General features: G+C 35.2%; 1 protein-coding gene across 1 annotated transcript in view; it reads left to right on the forward strand.

The window, feature by feature from the left end:
* The window catches only part of LOC148940057 (protocadherin-like wing polarity protein stan), a 421,746-nt gene that overhangs the window by 394,811 nt on the left and 8,830 nt on the right, over positions 1-18,105 (forward strand). Inside the window, exons 32-36 of the mRNA XM_089106281.1 lie at positions 6,322-6,440; positions 7,902-8,176; positions 9,399-9,544; positions 11,837-12,251; positions 16,524-16,638. Coding sequence (XP_088962407.1) covers positions 6,322-6,440; positions 7,902-8,176; positions 9,399-9,544; positions 11,837-12,251; positions 16,524-16,638 — 1,070 coding nt within the window. The remainder of the gene's footprint in view (positions 1-6,321; positions 6,441-7,901; positions 8,177-9,398; positions 9,545-11,836; positions 12,252-16,523; positions 16,639-18,105) is intronic.

Consider the following 18,105-nt stretch of genomic DNA (forward strand, 5'->3'; position numbering starts at 1 on the left):
CCGGGTCGCTCCTTACTTACAGTTCGTTACCACGAACTGTTTGATTAAATAAAGAAAAAAACAAGTTTATCCTATGAAAGTAAAGCGATGGTTCAAAACATTAGCGGCACCGGCTACATACAGCGGCAGATACAAGCGTCCGTATCTGGGGAATAATGATTTACAAATCGAACGGTTAACCCTTTATTAAGATGCATTCTAATATATTAGAATAATTAAGCTATTACAAAACCTCTTGCTATATAGGATAGTTTAATGTGAAAGGTAAATTTTGCAGAAGAAGAATACTATTCAGATCAAGCCAATTTAATAAAATTAATATTTCATATTAAGAATTCCAGTTGTGAGGAATTGACCCAATGTGCATACTCAGCAACTAAGTTGTTTATTTATGAAATTTTGCAGGGCTTTTTAGTAGTACTAAATACATTAAATTAGTATACCACTAATAATTTAGAACATATGTCAAATAAACCACGAGTTGGCCTGTTAAAGACCTAATAAAGTGGCGGTCTCATTTTTGTTAGGTACCTTTAAGCATATAAGATATACCTAATGACTTTACCCAAGAACTGTAAAGCGGCCGAGGGAACTATTTATGTGGTCTTTAAATGTACGACAGCCGGATTTTGATTGTTAGGATTTTGTTTTACAATCCTTCAAAGTAAAAAAAAATCATCGGAATTCTAAAAGTTAAAAAGAAATATTCCTGAATTCAAATATAGGTAGTTGAAAAAAAAAGTACAGCTTGTACACATGTAAAACGCTCTGAGGTAAAATCAATTAAAAACCCCCAAAAGAGAACTACAGTAAAAATGAACAGCAAAAACTTGTATGCTGATTTTAATTACAATTTACCATTCATCTGGCATAGAAAAATATTCATATTAGGTCTTTTATGTTTTCTTTTTGTGTTACTAATTTAAGACGATGTTTTCAAGAAAAGAGGTTTTAAATGAAAAGTAAACAGCTATATTAAAACCTAAGACAACCCGAAATAAAGCCCTATAAAAATTTAATTTAAAAAGAACAGATTACTATTAATAAGGATATGAAACCCAAAACGAACAGAAATCAAAATCAATAATCCAATAAACAAACACTGCTATTGATGAATAATTCAAACAGTTCGTGGTAGCGAACTGTAAGTAAGGAGCGACCCGGCTCAATAGTAACCAAACTCTAAAAAAAGGGAATTTTGATACCAATAGATACATCAAAAGAATCCAATGTTTATGCTGATTTCAAATATATAAGTTTCATCAAGTTTAGTCTTACCCATCAAAATTTAAGCGCCTGAGAAAAATTGCCTTATTTTTGAAAAAAGGGGAAACACCCCCTAAAAGTCATAGAAATTTAATGAAAATCACACCATCAGATTCAGCGTGTCAGAGAACCCTACAATAGAAATTTCAAGCTCCTATCTGCAAAAATGTGAAATTTTGTATTTTTTTTGCCAGAAGAAAGATCACGGATGCGTGTTTTTTTTTTTTTTTTGGTTTTTTGTTTTTTTTTTTCGCCAGGGGTGATCGTATCGAACCAGTGGTCCTAGAATATTGCGGGAGGGCTTATTACATGGGAGGATCTTTCCATGGAGAAAGATTTCATGGGGGAGGGGACATTACTATGAAGGGGGCGCCGGATTTCGCAGCATTATTTAAAAAAAAACAAGGCCGTATCCAGGGGGGGGGATTACCCGATTTGAACCCCCCCCGAAATTTTTGACCGAGTCAAAAATTAGTCTAAAAAATACCTGTAAAGACAAAACCTTACCAGAAAAAAATATGCTCCCACACTAAATCTTATTGCATTTTGTGGGTAAACGGTTCTGATCAGCTTACGCAATTAGGTAACCGTAGGTAACCCCATGTTCCCCTGACCTCGCGTAGTAAATTAGGGTTAATATGCACTACTATCCTATTGTATTTTGTGGCATAAAAAAATCATCTGGCAATTTTTTGGGTAAATGGTGGTGATCAGCTTACACACTTAAGAAGCCCCATGTTCGCCTTATTATGCAAGGTCAGACCTTGCATAGTAAATTAGAATTAATGGGGGCTCAAGGTAAAAAATGCATATAAGAGAATAATATAAGGGAATGCAAGATTGTCAGTTCAGTTCAGTTCAATTTCGGACTTGGATAAGAGAAGAGCGATTTTCAACATGAAGAGGAAGTGTGACATTACGTCGTTTTTCGCGCCCAAGCGGACCAGGGATGTTTCTGACAGTGGCGTTATCGGGACGTCTGCGGAGCATTCATCTAAACCTGTGGATCTGAAGGGCACTGGAGCCGTCGTTGAAGCTTCTGAATCACGCACACTGGAACCAAACACGCACCTGCACCAACCCAGTCTCTGTCGTTGTTTGCAAATGGCATCGGTCATTTTGTCAACAAATCATCCAGTCTCGATGCAAATTCTAAACTTCGTTTGCTGAAGAGCCCTTGGACTCCAGATATTTCCTAAATTTTTCCAGTATCCGAAAAACGGAAGCTGAAGTTTCAGTTAACTTGGCTCGCTCGTTTCAGTTTGTTTCCCTACTCTCCGTGTGAGGACGCTGCTTTTTGCACATTTTGCGTTCTGTTCTCGTCAGAGACAGCTGGCAAAGGCTGCCACCGGTGCTTGAGGAATCTAGTCACCAAACCATTCAGGAACTGCAAGAATGTGATAGAGTCCTTCACAGCTCATTAACAAGCTGAGTTTCATAGAATCTGCATCCTATCGTCTAAAAACTTCATTTCTATCTCGGAGAAAAGGCAGGACAATATCTTGCTCCAACTTGACGCGCCAAGAAAAGCGCAGGTTGAAGAAAAATGCCAGACATTGTGACCAATTGTGGATATGGTGAGATTTTGTGGGCGGCAACAGCTTTCCCTTCGTGGTACCAACGATTCTGGCCCCATTTCGGTCTCGGATCCTCAACTTTCTGAGGGCGAGGGTGAGACATGGTGACGATATTCTGAAGAACCATCTTTTTTCTGTAGCCGGAAATGCCACATATCTTTCTCCCATCATCCAGAATGGTATTATCGCCGTATCCGGGGAGCTTCTTCAGCAGTCTATTGTGGAAAGACTAAACCCAAGTCCATGCTTTTCGGTACTTGCCGATCAAACGGTGGACGTTTCGAATACCGAGAATCTGTCTGTTAGCGTCAACTACACTTTCAAAGGGAATCTGCATGAGGACTTTCTTGGTTTTACCCCAGTTTCTGATTTGACTGGGCAAGGTCTGGCTTCATCAATCCTACTATTTCTGGAAAGCTTTCGTCCTAATCTCAACAAGATGATTGGTCAGGGATATGGTGGTGCAGCAGCGATGAGTGGGCATCTTAGGGATGTCCAGGCTGTTATACGGGAAAAGTATCCGAAGGCGCTTTATGTCCATTGTAGTGCGCCCAGTCTCAACTTGGTCATCTCTTCTGTATGCTCTATTCTGTCGCTTAAGTATTTCTTCGGTGTCTTGTCACAAGTCTGCAGTTTTTACCATACTTCCCCACTCAGGACACAGAATTTAAAAGAGAAGATCAACGAAATAGTACCGGATTCAAGGACACATACTTTAACCGGACTCTGCGAAACAAGATGGGTGGAGCGCCACGATTCAGTCGTGCGGTTTTCTTGAACTGTACCGACCAATCCTGCGATCCCTGGAAGCTCTTGAAGAGAACGGAAATGCAGAAACTTCTGCAAAAGTGGCGCAGTTGCTGGACACGATGAACCAGTTGTAATTTGTTGTGTGCCTTCATGTGGTCAAAGAGCTTTTCTGCCTCACGCTTCCATTGTGCAAGACTATTCAGTCAGTTGACTGTGATTTGGCAGCTGCATGCAGGCACGTGGAAACTGTCCTTTCAAAAAACAAAGGAAATGCGAGAAATGCTGCTACTGCTTTCACGTCTATTTTCGACGAAGTTCAGCGTTTTGCCAGTGACTTAGGACTGGAGATGCCTCGTCCAACGACGAAAGGTGGCCAGAGTATCCACGCAGACAATCAATACTTTCTCAACCACTATAGAACCTCGCTCTTTATTCCTTTCCTGGACCACTTCACTTCCGACCTGAAACAACAATTTGTGCTTCATCAGAAATTGCTGTCAAATCTCAGCGTCGTTTCTCCTACCAAAGTTGTCTCTTTCGATCTGAAGGCATTACATCTGGAATCATTGGTTGAATTGTATGGCGATGTTCTTCCCGAGCCAGACTGTCTGAAGCAAGAAATTGAGCTACGGCGCATCAAGTGGGAGAATGCTCCGGTATCAGATAGTTCTACTTGTGCTGTGTAGGCCTCTTCAGGCATGCGACGCCACCTTTTTTCCAGATGTTTTTCTTCTTCTGGCTGCTCTTGCAACGTTGCCTGTTAGCACTGCTACTCCGGAAAGAAGTTTCTCAACGCTCAGAAGGCTCAAAACCTGGCTGAGAAATTCAACAGGAGAAGAACGATTGAGTGGCTTAGCCCTCCTTGCAGTCCATAGGGACGTTGACATATGCCCTGACAAGGTCATCGACATTTTTGCAGGGAATAAAAATCGTCGCTTGGATTTCGTTTTATAGATATTCGCCCATACTTTTAGCTAAAAAAAAACAACTAAAAAATATATAGACTACTTCTACTATTTGGCTTCTTTTTGCGTTAACTGTTTTTGCTGTCTCCAAAAAAAACCTTGTTTTTGCGTTACTAAAAAAAAAAAAAAAAAAAAAAATGCCCCTTAAAGATACGAAAGTATGCCTAGTGGACGCGTCCTCGTTCGCAAGGGGTGGACTAACGGTCTCGAGCTAACGTGATGTTGCTCGAGGATGTTAGACAAAGTCCACGGGAAAAATCGGGTAACCCCCCCCCCCCGAACAAAAATCCTGGATATGGCCTTGAAAAATACGATCAGAAATTAAATAATAAATAAAACAATTATTCAAATGAAAGTAAGGAGCAGCATCAAAATTTAAAACGAACAGAAATTGTTACGTATATGATTGGGTTCGCCCCGTAGTCATTACCTTGCTCTTTACGTAAAAGTTTTTTTTTGTACTTTCATCAGAGCTACTTATTCTAATTAACGGCCTTTTTGATTAAGGGATCATTCTTAAAGAATTGGAACACAATTTGAACTTTAGCGTAAAGAGCGAGGTATTGACTAGGGGGCGAACCCCCTAATATACGTATTAAAAATATACGAATATAGAAGTTCTTTACGTAAGTTAATTCGTAAATTACGTCAGAACAAAATTTCGAGAAAGCCATTTAGCCAAAAAAAAGACAAATTAATATGCAAATTTTTTTAAATATTCATGTCCGGTGAGCCAAAATCAAACCTGTATACATTCAAAAATACTCAGAAATTAAATAAAAAAACAATTTTTTTTAACTGAAAGCAGGGAGCAACATTAAACATAAAACAAACAGACATTATTAAATATATAGAAGGGGCGGTTCCCTGTTCAACGCTCTGCTCTTTACGTTACAGTTAGACTCTTTCTCACAACTTTATTTCTTAAAACAATAAAAAACTTTAGCATAAAGAGCTAGGTGTTGAGGAGGGAACAGACCCTTTCATATACGGAACAATTTCTGTTCGTTTTAGGTTTTAATGTCACTCCTTACTTTCAGTTAATTTTTTTTTTTTAATTCATCATAAAAAAAAACAAAAATCAAAATGAATAATCTGGTCAAATGTAAAATTATCTGGTCAAAATCAAAAATCAAAATGAATAATCTGGTCAAATGTAAAATGGACAAAAATGGCCAACAACAGGGGAGTTGGACAACCACTACCTCGACCTTCTAAAGGTCATAGCATCATTCGTGATATACTGAAAAATAAACGTATTTTAAAAACTGGCTCTTTTTATAATTATAGTTTTGAAAAATAAAAATTGATTGGATTTCCAGGAAATTATATTATTATCTGTTCAAAAATCAGTCTACTTTCATTGGTTCTTTCTTGTCATCTAGATTATTACGGTAATTTTATTATTTTACTTTTGTCGCTGTTTTGATAAATAGAAATTTCACTGTTCAAAATACACATTGTTTTTAATGAAACATATATGAAGACTCAAGTCGTATAGAGGATTTATGAGGGAGGGAGAGAAGCACCACTATTTGTAAACCTTAATTGCAAACCTTAATTGATTATCCTTTCGATATTTTTCTTGTTGTGTTGCTGCTGAAGTTATGACAAATAAAAAGCATACTGCTTGAAATCCAATTTTTTTTTTCAGTAAACTGCAAGTAATACTATGGCCTTTAAAAGCTTTTCGAGATTGTCTGTTCTTGGATATCTGCATCCCAAAGCGTAATTATATTTCTAAAGTTGTTTGTTCATTTTAGCGATCGGCTCTGGCTTACCAAAACGGAGATCATTTCCGGTCATCTAGAAGACATGTTGGAATTTCAACAAATAGTACAACCTCACGCTCAACTGTCAGAACTGGAAGCAGTCCTTATAGGTGAGATTCGATCAACCAGTGATTCACTTATTATGCTACAGATTTACACATAAAAATTAGTAACAAGGGTTTAAAGTGGGTTTGTCAAGGGAATAAAACTAATGGTACTATATAATGAATTTTTCATTTTTAGTTCCCGTCTGTGTGTGAAATCGGTTTTGATTTCGCTCATATTATAAGTTAGTGGGTATCGTATAAGAAATTTTTACTATCACCAGTGATGAAAGGTAGTTTCAACAATAGTATGCAGTCATATTAAACGATTCATGAATGATTTTTTAAAGTTTTTCTAATTGTAAACTTTTGAATTTTGATCATAGATCTAAGTATCTGCTTGGAAAATTAAAAAAAACCCTAGTACGGATATAGAATATCTTTAAAAATCAGGAATTGTTCAACGACGTCATGTGATCTACAGTTTACTTGAAAAAATATTTAAAAGCATGAGCATTCTGTTTTTATATTGTCTGAGATTTTAGTGCCAAAGCCCTTGATTGACTCTTAACTTTTATAAAAGTCACTAAGATATTCCTTAAGCCAGAATTAATACCAAAAGACAAGTGAGTTATAAAGTTTTATGTAATAGCAAAATCTGATTAAGTTTACTCCAAAGCACATTTATGAGCATCCTCTATGGTTAAGCATATTAACAAACATCTACAGGTTTTAGACATTTTGTGCTACCAAATGACTAGCATTGCATTATAGTCAAAACTGACTTCTAAATCTTCTGTTTAATATCCTGCTGATCCCCTGTTTGTGTGAAATTAAAATGTTACGAATGCAAATTATATGGAGAATATAATTAGGAAAGTTTTAAAGATTCAAGTTTTCTTGGGTAAGGGGAGAGGAGTTTTCAGGGTTGACCTTTAGGGAGAGAAAATATTTTTTGTTAATACCATCATTGACGGAGCAAGGGCTCCGTTTAGAAGGCTCAAAGTTCTGTCTGAGTTAAATGATGCATCCAGGCAACGAAGTAGATCAGATGTAATGAGCCAATAAAGAGATTTTTTTTATTAGGGAAAGCCAAGTCTTTGACTAGCTTCAGACTATAATCTCTATTTTAACTTTAAAAAACATAATTTTTTATTCATTTTTTAATTTATGTAACCGTACGCCACAGGCTGTGCACTAGATGTTGCTTGGCTTTAAGTATTTAAATAATCACAGTTAGTGACATATTTAGAGGAGTTCCTTCTGGCCTGAGTGCATTTTACTTCTGTAAAGTGCACAGAAACTCACACAAATCTGATGAGCAATAAAGTAAAACATATATGTTTCGTCCCAAAATCCTGGATCCGCAAAATTCTAGGAGATCAAGGCCACCTTATTCTCCTACTTCCTATAAAGTTATTCTTAGTTTAGCAAGTTAGTTGTATGATACTAAATGATGAGGTGGAAATGCAAACAATGAAGGATCATGAGGTTTCTTGTGTATTAAAAGCTTTTTCTTTTTGGCAGGAGTGACCTGGGAGGCCTTTCTGAAAGCACTGCAAGCAACTCTCAAAGTGACAGTACATACAAAAAGAAATTACGAAGACGAAAAAAGCACGATACTACTCGATCCCAGACTGAGCCTGGGGGGTCAGAAACTGACACGAAACAATACTATGATACTGAAACCAACTCAGATGAGGACAGAACTATGTATCTTGCTTCAAGTCACAGCAGCGATGAAGATGATACAACAGCAAGCCTTAAAAGAAATTCTAATTCAAAGCAAAATAGCAAACCTGGTAGGTTTTATGAAAACTAGTTTGAGCTTTTTCTTTTCTTATATTTATAGTCTTCAACCCTTAAATCTTTATAATTCATCTTTAAATCTTTACTTGAACTTATAGTGTTTAATCTTGAGATAGCTTTAAGTGATATAACCTGCTCAGAATCTAAATTGATGTAGTTTTCAAAAAGAAAAATGAATAAAATCTGAAGGTAAGGTACATCCCTGGCTGCAATGCATCAATTATCGGTTGAAGAAAAATAAAAGGTGCATAATTGCTTTATATTTGCCTTTTCATTTCGGACCACGAGCATGTGTTTAATTGTTTTTTGACCATCTTTTCAATAATAGATGTATTAAGATTCACTTATAATATTAAGTTCTTTGTGGAAAGGCTAATTAACGCAAGTCCAAAATGTGTTTAAGTTTTTTATTTATGTTTGCTATCCTTTTGAAAGCAAAAGGTGCGAAATGTAGTGTCGTAAATGCAATTTAAAAATGTTCATTATTAAAAGGATCTCAGGAAAAAAAAATTTCCACTAAAATAGTGGAGGGAACTACGTCATTTTTGTTTATACGAGATGTAGACCGAACAGAGAAACTAACAACAGTCGTAAATAATAAAATGAAGGATGAAAAACACAAGTACATAAGCTTAGATAATCATAAAATAAGGGTAAATTGCTATCAAAAGTGGTGCAATAAATATTTCATTTCAGTACCGTTTATTTTCTAAATACGTTTTTAATTGATGGGTATGCCTAACAGTATTACAACTTGGGAGAAAAACTGTAAACCGAAGTGCTATAATTAAATTTAGGGGACCAGGGGGGATATGTCACAGAAAGATTAATTTTAAGACTCTTTTAAGGTATGAATTTGTGTTTTATTCGTTCTTTACTTTACTTTCTCCTGGTCTAGGAAGCTGACTGCTGCCCCTTTGCCATTTTTGTAACACTGACTAAATACTTAACTGAATTAAAACGTCAGAGCTGACTTCAAATTTTAAGAGACTTACTAAATTAAATAGATGCAAAATTGAATGTTATTTTTCTTAAAAGGATTTGCAACTATTCTATTGTGATTTTTGTAATTATGTCCGAGAGTTCACCACATTGGATATTTAAAAACATATGTATAAATCGTTCCTAAAATTTAGCTAAAAAAATGTTTATTTGATATAGCTTCAGTTTCTAAGCTTTTGATTAGGGATATGTAAAAGTTATGTTATCTTACAGATTCTGGGAAGTTTGTTCCAAACATTAGTGGACCTTTAACCGTAAGGCCTGGGATCGCAGAGAACCAGCTATATTCTTCACCTGTCTCCCCACTCTATGCCACACATGATGTAACAGGTGGCAGTTTATATTCAGCTCGAGATACAGTAAGAAATTTTCTCTTTGTATTAGGAATTGTTCAAAGTTTTACTTAATTTCTTCCTGATAAGTCAATTGGGGGTAGATATTATGCAGTTATGGGTTACTAACGATTCATTAAAAGTGGATCAACTTTAAAAAAAGGCTTTGATAAATAGTCTATTTTTGATGGTAAGCGACTAAAATTATATCCCTTACTTTTGGCTATTATACTGTAAGACCAGCAAACGCTTTGAAGACCAATTTGTCTTAACCGATAGAATAATTTATTTTTATATAATCTAAGTTTGAAACAGAACTTTAAAGTCAGATAAATTTTGATTTTCGGTTGCTATTCAAGAAATCAAAAATTTGGATTTTTTTGTGCTTTGTTACTGCTTTAGAAATAGGGAAAAATAAACGACCTACTTAATCTGTTTTAATACTGAACCATTCCATATCTTGGTCGTAGAGAGGTTGAGCAAAGGTATAAGAGGAAATGCGGAATTGATATGAAAATAACAATAATCAATACCAAAAGTTCAAAAAATTCTTTGGAAATACATATCGATGAAATTCTCAATACAATATTTCATACATTACATGCGTGAACATTTTGCGTTTCATTCCTGTTTTTCCTTCTTTTTTATGCTTAAGAAAGATAAGCATGCCGTTCTTTTTCTCCTTGTCGCTTTATATCTGAATTAAATAAAAAAAACAAAGTTTTTTAAACTGAAAGTAAGGAGCGACATTAAAACTTAAAACGGACAGAAATTATTCCGTATATGAAAGGTGCTGTCCCCGCTTCAACGCCTCGCTCTTTACGCTAAAGTTTTTATTGTTTAAAAACATAAAGTTGTGAGACAGAGTCAAACTTTAGCGTAAAGAGCGAGGCGTTGAGGAGGGGACGGCCCCTTTCATATGCGGAATAATTTCTGTTCGTTTTAAGTTTTAATGTCACTCCTTACTTTCAGTTTAAAAAACTTGTTTTTTATTTAATTTCTGAACGTTTTTGAATTAATATAGCTTTGATTTTGGCTCACCGTCATTGAATAAGTAAACAAATTTGCATAAAAATTCTTTTGCTAAATGGCTGTCTCTAAATTTGGTTCTGACGTAGTTTACAAATTAATTTACGTAACGAACTTCTATATTCGTATATTTTTCTTCTGGCAAAAAATACAAAGTTGTAGATTTTTGCAGATATGAACTTGAAACCTATGTAATAGGGTTTTTTGATACGCTGAATCTGACGGTGTGATTTTCATTAATATTCTTTCACTTGTAGGGGCTGTTTCACCCCTTTTTAAAAAATCAGGTAATTTTTCTCAGGCTCGTAGTAGTTGATAAGTACTACTAAACTTAATAAAAATTTATATATTTAGAATCAGCATTATAAGCCCATTCTTTTGATACATTTATTGACATCAAAATTCCGTTTTTAAAAGTTTCGATTACTATTGAGCCGTATCGCTTGTTTTTTTTTTATTGTTTTTTTTATTACGTATACGTTATTAGGTATATGAGGGGGTTAATTAAAAAAAACAAAAAAAAAAAAAAAAAAAAAACAAATAAACACGCATCCGTGATCTTTCTCCTGGCAAAAAATGGAAAATTCCACTTTTTTGTAGATGGAGCTTGAAACCTCTACAGTAGGGTTCTCTGATACGCTGAATATGATGGTGTGATTTTCATTAAGGTTCCTTATTTTTTAGGGGGCCTTTCACCCTTTTTTCGAAAATCAACCACATTTTCTCAGGCGCGTAACTTTTGATGGATAAAATTAAACTTAATGAAACTTATATTTTTGAAATCAGAATTAAAATATGATTCTTTTGATGCATCTATTGGTATCAAAATTTCGTTTCTTAGAGATTCGGTTACCATTGAGCCGGGTCGCTCCTTACTTACGTTACCACGTTCGTTACCACGAACTGTTTGATAAACTGTGTTACATACAAGGAAACTGACCGTATAAATCCGTATCTCGTCTTAAAAAACGGAAGGTATTGAGTAGAATTCAATGACTGGAACTCAGTAGTTTCTGGATGATACTTCTTAAAAATACTGATTGTTTACTGATAGGAATTTTGAATATTTTTATCGGCTTAGTACTACTCTTAATAGTAAGAAATGATAAGTTATTCAAATTTTTAAGGAAAAATCATTGTTGTATCTCAGAAACCCCTCATGTCTAACAGTTGATGAAATATTGAAGGAAATCCCCATGCGCGTAGCTCCTTTTTAGCCAACGATCAATAGCTTCTCTAAATGGTATGGCTAACCAATCTAAAAAAATTGTTATAATACCATTTTTTTAGGAAACTCTGAACTCACCTATGTATTCAACTCCCGGGATGTTGGGAAAGCGTCAGCATCCTATCAATCCAGTTTACTCAGGACCTTGGCAAGCCCAACTTCAGCCGCCTGTCATTGCATATCCGCAAGGATCTCCAAGATGGCTCTCAGAGCGATTATCAGTGACAACTCAGTCAGACAATGAACACAATATGTCTCATGATTCTAGATCATCACAAGTGAAATCTCATATTTTGAACACAAGTTTAAGTAGAATTTCACCAGAAATTTTAAATGGCTCAGTGAAAGGATCGACTGTTAATCTAAATGCATCTCACGGATCTTCATTCGAGATGAACTTGGAAAGTTGGAAGAGTAGACTTCAATCCGCAATTGAAAGCAGGTTGGCTGAAAGGCAAGACGATAATGGTTTACCAGGTAATGTTAGAAGCCTTCGTCAAATTTCGTCAAAATCCTGGGGAGGGGGGGGGGAAGGTCAATTTTCCAAAATAAAGTGAAAATGACAGTAAAACCTAAAAAATGAGCCATTTGGTACCATAAATGTACTATAAAAGTACTGTAAAGGTGCTATAAAACTACTACGTATAAAGATACTTTATAATACTATAAAGGTAAATTTGTACTGAAAAAAAAACAAAAAAAAACTGATCTGTTTCTTTTGATGCTTGAATTATGCTAGTTTATCTTAGTCTTGACAAGATTTTGGAAAAAACTAAATTTCATCTGGGGGGGGGGGGAACTGGGAGGAGGGCAAACAGAGGTATAGGAGGAGCAATTGCCCCCTCTGCCCCATAGAAAATTACGCCCCTGCACGTAATGCCTTGAGAATATTGTTTTTACTGATAGACTCCTCTTCAAATCAGCTTAGGTTTGGTATGTAATGGAAGAGATGGAGGCAAACATGCCAAAACTCAGCGGTTTTCTTCAAAACAAAGTCTACATGAGCTGTTTCCCATCTTTGTTATTCAGTCTTTTTTTCTGGTTTAGAGTAAAAGCTGGCTACCACCCATACTCCTCGCCACGGCCGTGCTCAACGTTTTCAATAGGTTGAGTACAGTATTTTGTAGGCTGTGTAAGTCAAACTGGTGTATAAATCCAGCGATTATTCCGTATATAGGGTGTATCAGACACTTAATACGGGTAGCGCTGCATAGCTTGTTATAGAACAATTCTTCTCCTAATTATTCGTTGTTATCGTTTTATTATATGGTTGTAATTGCAAATTTGCCCAGCTAGGTAGTGCAGGCCTTATAAGCTCTCATTTACATTTGTAAAAAAAAAAAAAAAAAAAAAAAAAAAAAAAAAAAAAAACTCCACCAGAGCACTTCTTGATTGATCTAGTACAAACAAGAGGTATTTTATTCTTTTTTCCTATTAGAATTTTTCAGATCCCAAATTGAACTATCATAACTTAAAGAGATTTCCATTGCCTGGTTATGTATCGAATTAAAAAAAGAATTGGTCTATGTTTATTGAATTAAGAAGGAACTACCTTTTTCAAGTAAAAATAAACATTGACGTTAGAATTTGAAACGGATACACTTTTTGCCGTATATATGGGGGGCTACCACCCCTTTCAACCTTCCGCTCCTTAAGCTAAATTCTAGCTATTGATTTTATAAAATTGTTTTCAATTCAAAAAAGATAACCACTTGTTGCATGCTAGGATTTTATTTTCTAATTGCCTTTTTAAACGTATCAACTGAAAAAAAAAAAAAATCATAAATCATAAAAATCATGAATCTAATCTTCTATTTTACACTCAGAATATATGTGCAATAAGATGGGAGCATTTACTCCATCCTCTTTCTTATTGTGCACCTGGTCTAAGCATACTCCTCCAAATAAAACGATGTCAGAAGGTAACTCCAACTGTCGGATCAAACAGTTCGTGGTAACGAACTGTAAGTAAGGAGCGACCCGGCTCAATGGTAACCGAAACTCTAGAAAATGGTATTTTGATACAAATAGATACATCAAAAGAATCAGATTTTAATGCTGATTTCAAATATAGAAGTTTCATCAAGTTTAGTTCTAATCATCAAACGTTAAGCACCTGAGAAAATTTACGTGATGTTCGAAAACAGAAGGGAAGACCCCCTAATTGTTGAAGTACCTGAATAAAAATGACACTATTATGTTCAGCGTATTAGAGAACCCTACGACAAAAGTTTCAAACATCTATCGACAAAAATGTGGACTTTTGCATTTTTTGCCAGAAGAAAGATATTTTTCCCCAGGGGTGATCGTATCGACCCAGTTGTCCTAGAATATCGTGGGAGGGCTCATTGGAATGGAAATTAAAAGTTCTAGTGCCCTTTTTAAGTGACCAAAAAAATTGGAGGGCAACTGGGCCCCCTCCCACGCTCATTGTTTTCCCTAAGTCACCTGACCAAAATTTTGAAAGAGCCGATTTGTTCAACATGTTTAAAAACGTTATAAGTAGGCTATATCTTGTAGGATGACCCCCGAAATTCCCGGGGGGATGACTGAGATTTATGAATTCTACCAAATGTTAACATATAGTATTGGTTATTTGGATGTTTACAGACTTTTTCAGGGGAGATTTTTCCTGGTAGTGAGGGAGGGGGGTGGGTCGGGGGTTATGTGGGAGGATCTTTCCATGAAGGAAGTTTTCATGCGGGTGAGGGACATTGCTATGAAGGGGACGCCGGACTTCCCAGCATTATTTAAAAAAAGATCAGAAATTTAATTTTAAAAAACAAGTATTTCAACTGCAATAGCAGCAACATCGAAACTTCAAACGAACAGAAAATATTACATATATGATTGGGTTCACCCCGTAGTCAATACCTCGCTCTTTAAGCCAAAGATTCTTTAGTACTTTCATAAGAGCTATTTATTCAAATTAACGGCCTATATGATGAACCGGTCATTGTTAAAGAATTGGAATAAAATTTGAAATTTCGCTTAAAGATCAAAGTATTGACTAGGGGGTGAACCCCATAATAAACATATTAAAAATATATGAATATAGAAATATGAATATAGTTACGTAAGTTAATTCGTAAGTTACGCATATTTATTACTAATTAAAACGTTCGTAAATAAAATTGAACAAGTTTCGAGAAAGCCATTTAACTAAATACAAGTAAATTAATGTGAAAATTTTGTTTTAATTATTTATGTACGGTGAGCCAAGATCAAAACCTGCATTAATTCAAAAACGTTCAAAAATTAAATAAAAAAAACAAGTTTTTTAAACTGAAAGTAAGGAGCGACATTAAAACTTAAAACGAACAGAAATTATTCCGTATATGATAGGGACTGTCCCCTCCTCAACGCCTCGCTCTTTACGCTAAAGTTTGACTCTGTCTCACAACTTTATTTTTTAAAACAATAAAAAACTTTAGCGTAAAGAGCGAGGCGTTGAGGAGGGGACAGTCCCTTTCATATACGTATATTTATTACTAATAAAAACGTTCGTAAATAAAATTAAACAAATTTCGAGAAAGCCATTTAACTAAATAAAAGTAAATTAATATGAATTTTTTTTTAATTATTCATGTACGGTGAGCCAAGATCAAAACCTGCATTTATTCAAAAACGTTCAAAAATTAAATAAAAAAAACTAGTTTTTTATACTGAAAGTAAGGAGCGACATTAAAACTTAAAACGAACAGAAATTATTCCGTATATGAAAGGGCCTGTACCCTCCTCAACGCCTCGCTCTTTATGCTAAAGTTTGAATCTGTCTCACAACTTTATTTTTTAAAACAATAAAAAACTTTAGCGTAAAGAGCAAGGCGTTGAGGAGGGGACAGTCCCTTTCATATACGGAATAATTTCTGTTCGTTTTAAGTTTTAATGTCGCTCCTTACTTTCAGTTTAAAAACTTGTTTTTTTTATTTAATAATAAATAAACAGAACTACGATATGTTTTAGGTTTCTTACGTTGTGCTTAGTGTACTCTGCTATTCTAGTTGTCCATCTTTTGTTCGGTTTATGCAAGTCGTTGACTTACCAAAATCGTTGATTCGATCGAAGAGAGGAAAAAGAAAACTAGGGAGATAAGACACAAAAATAACAGAGACAGATTTGCGCGACCAGCTATAGGCGTACGTAGCTTCTTCTCTAGGGGGGGGGAGGCAGCCATATCTGTGATGAAGAGAGGGGGCTGAAGTTATATTGGCAGTTCACAAAACCTTACATTGCCAGCCAGGGACGTCCCGAGGGTCATTTTATTGGGGGGGGGGGCGGTTTTCGTAAATCTGACCGAATCGCTGCCTGATTTATGCCGAATTTTCTGCAAAAATCAGGAATTTTGCTAAATTTGGGCCAATTTTGCAAAATTTCTGCCGAAATTCTTGTCTTCCGCGAAAATTTTACCGAATGCCAAGAAAGTTGGAGGGGGGGCGTACCCCTCTTGTGCTTTTGATTGAAGAAAGTGTGTTTACGCACAGTTGATTATTTAGTCAGTCAAATTGGTTTCTAGAACAATAACTGTTGAATATTTAACGGGCCCTTTTTTTAGTGTTCTAAGAGTGCTTATATTTATTAGTAGGAAATCTTAATATTGAAATAGAAAATTAAGATTCAATCCGGCACTTTGGCATTAGTGTCTAATTAAATTAGAAAATTGGAATTAACTGCTTATGCTGAGAAACCATGTCTGGCATATCGTATTTTGATAATTTACTTTATATTGACATCTACATTTGTTTTCAGATAATAGCGTAAGCAGTAGTAATGAGATGATGGAAAGTAGCCGATCCGGCTCTCAAGAGGACGAAACTTCCCCAATGTCAGAATTAAATAACCTGAGTGAACCACAAAGTTCAGAGTAAGTCCTATTATTCATTTGCATAATACAGAACATAATCTGTATTTTTCAACATTGATCGCAGAGAACTGATTATATAGCATAAAGTTGACAAGTTTTGAACTTCTTCACTACCAGAACATAGCAATGATCTTGATGAAATCCAAAAAGTTGACGATTCGAATGGAAATTCAAAGAAATCAAAGCTCAAAATGTGAAATTGCCATTAGTAGGCAAATTTCTGTAAGAAATACTGATAATAAATGTTATGAGCTAATAACTGTCAATTACAGAAAACAAAAATTTTATGTGTCAACCAATTCTTGAATAGAAGTATTTCACTTTTGCAGAAGTGAAGATATAAGTAACAATGTTATCAAGAAATTTACATTTTGCAGAAATGAAGATATATGTAACAATTTTATCAAGAAATCTACTTCCAAGCGTTTACTGCTTCTTAGTTTAAGTGATATCATTATATTAAAACTTCTAATTTCTGTATTTTACAGGTTAAATAGTTCGGGGTACAAACTGTAAGTAAGGAGATACTTGGATCAATAGTAAACGAAATTATAAGAGAAAGGAATTTTGATAACAATTAATGCATAAATTCATTAAGTTTATCGTTACCGATCAAAAGCTACTAGCCTGAGAAAATTTTCCTAATTTTTGAAGAAGGGGGAAACACCCCGAAAATGCAAGCCATTTTAATAAAAACCTCACCGTTAGATTCAGCATATCATAGAACCCTAATGTAGAGGATTCAAGCTCCTATATACAAGAATGTGGAATTTTGAATGTTTCACCAGAAGAAAAATCACAGTTTGCTTATTTGTTTGTCTTTCTAACAGTTCATGGTATCGGACTGTAAGTAAGGAGCGACCCGGATCAATAGTAACCGAAACTTTAAAAAACGAAATTTTGATACCAATTGATACATCAAAAGAATCAGATTTTTATGTTGATTTCAAACATATAAGCTTCATCGAGTTTAGTCTTACCATCAAAAGAGAAAATCAAGCCTGTGAAAATTTGCCTTATTTTCGAAAAAAGGGGGAAACCCCTAAAAAGTCATAGAACTTTAATGAAAATCACACCATCAGATTCAGCGTATCAGAGAACCCTACTGTAGAAGTTTCAAGCTCCTATCTGCAAAAATGTGGATTTTTTATTTTTTGCCAGAAGAAAGATCACGGATGCGTGTTTATTTTATTTTTTTTCCAGGGGTTATCGTATCGACCCAGTGGTCCTAGAATTTTGTGAGAGGGCTCAACCAAATGGAAATTAAAAGTTATAGAGCCCTTTTTAAGGGACCAAAAAAATGGAAGGCAACTAGACCCCTCCCACACTCATTTTTTCTCCCAAGTCACCCGATCAAAATTTTGAGATAACAATTTTGTTCAGCATGGTCGAAATATAATAACTATGTCTTTGAGGATGACTTAATCCCCCACAGTCCCCTGGGGAAGGGCAGCAAGTTACGAACTT

The sequence above is a fragment of the Artemia sp. Qi Xiang Cuo genome, chromosome 20 (assembly GCF_049724085.1).
Source record: "Artemia sp. Qi Xiang Cuo chromosome 20, ASM4972408v1, whole genome shotgun sequence".
Lineage (NCBI taxonomy): Eukaryota > Metazoa > Arthropoda > Branchiopoda > Anostraca > Artemiidae > Artemia > Artemia sp. Qi Xiang Cuo.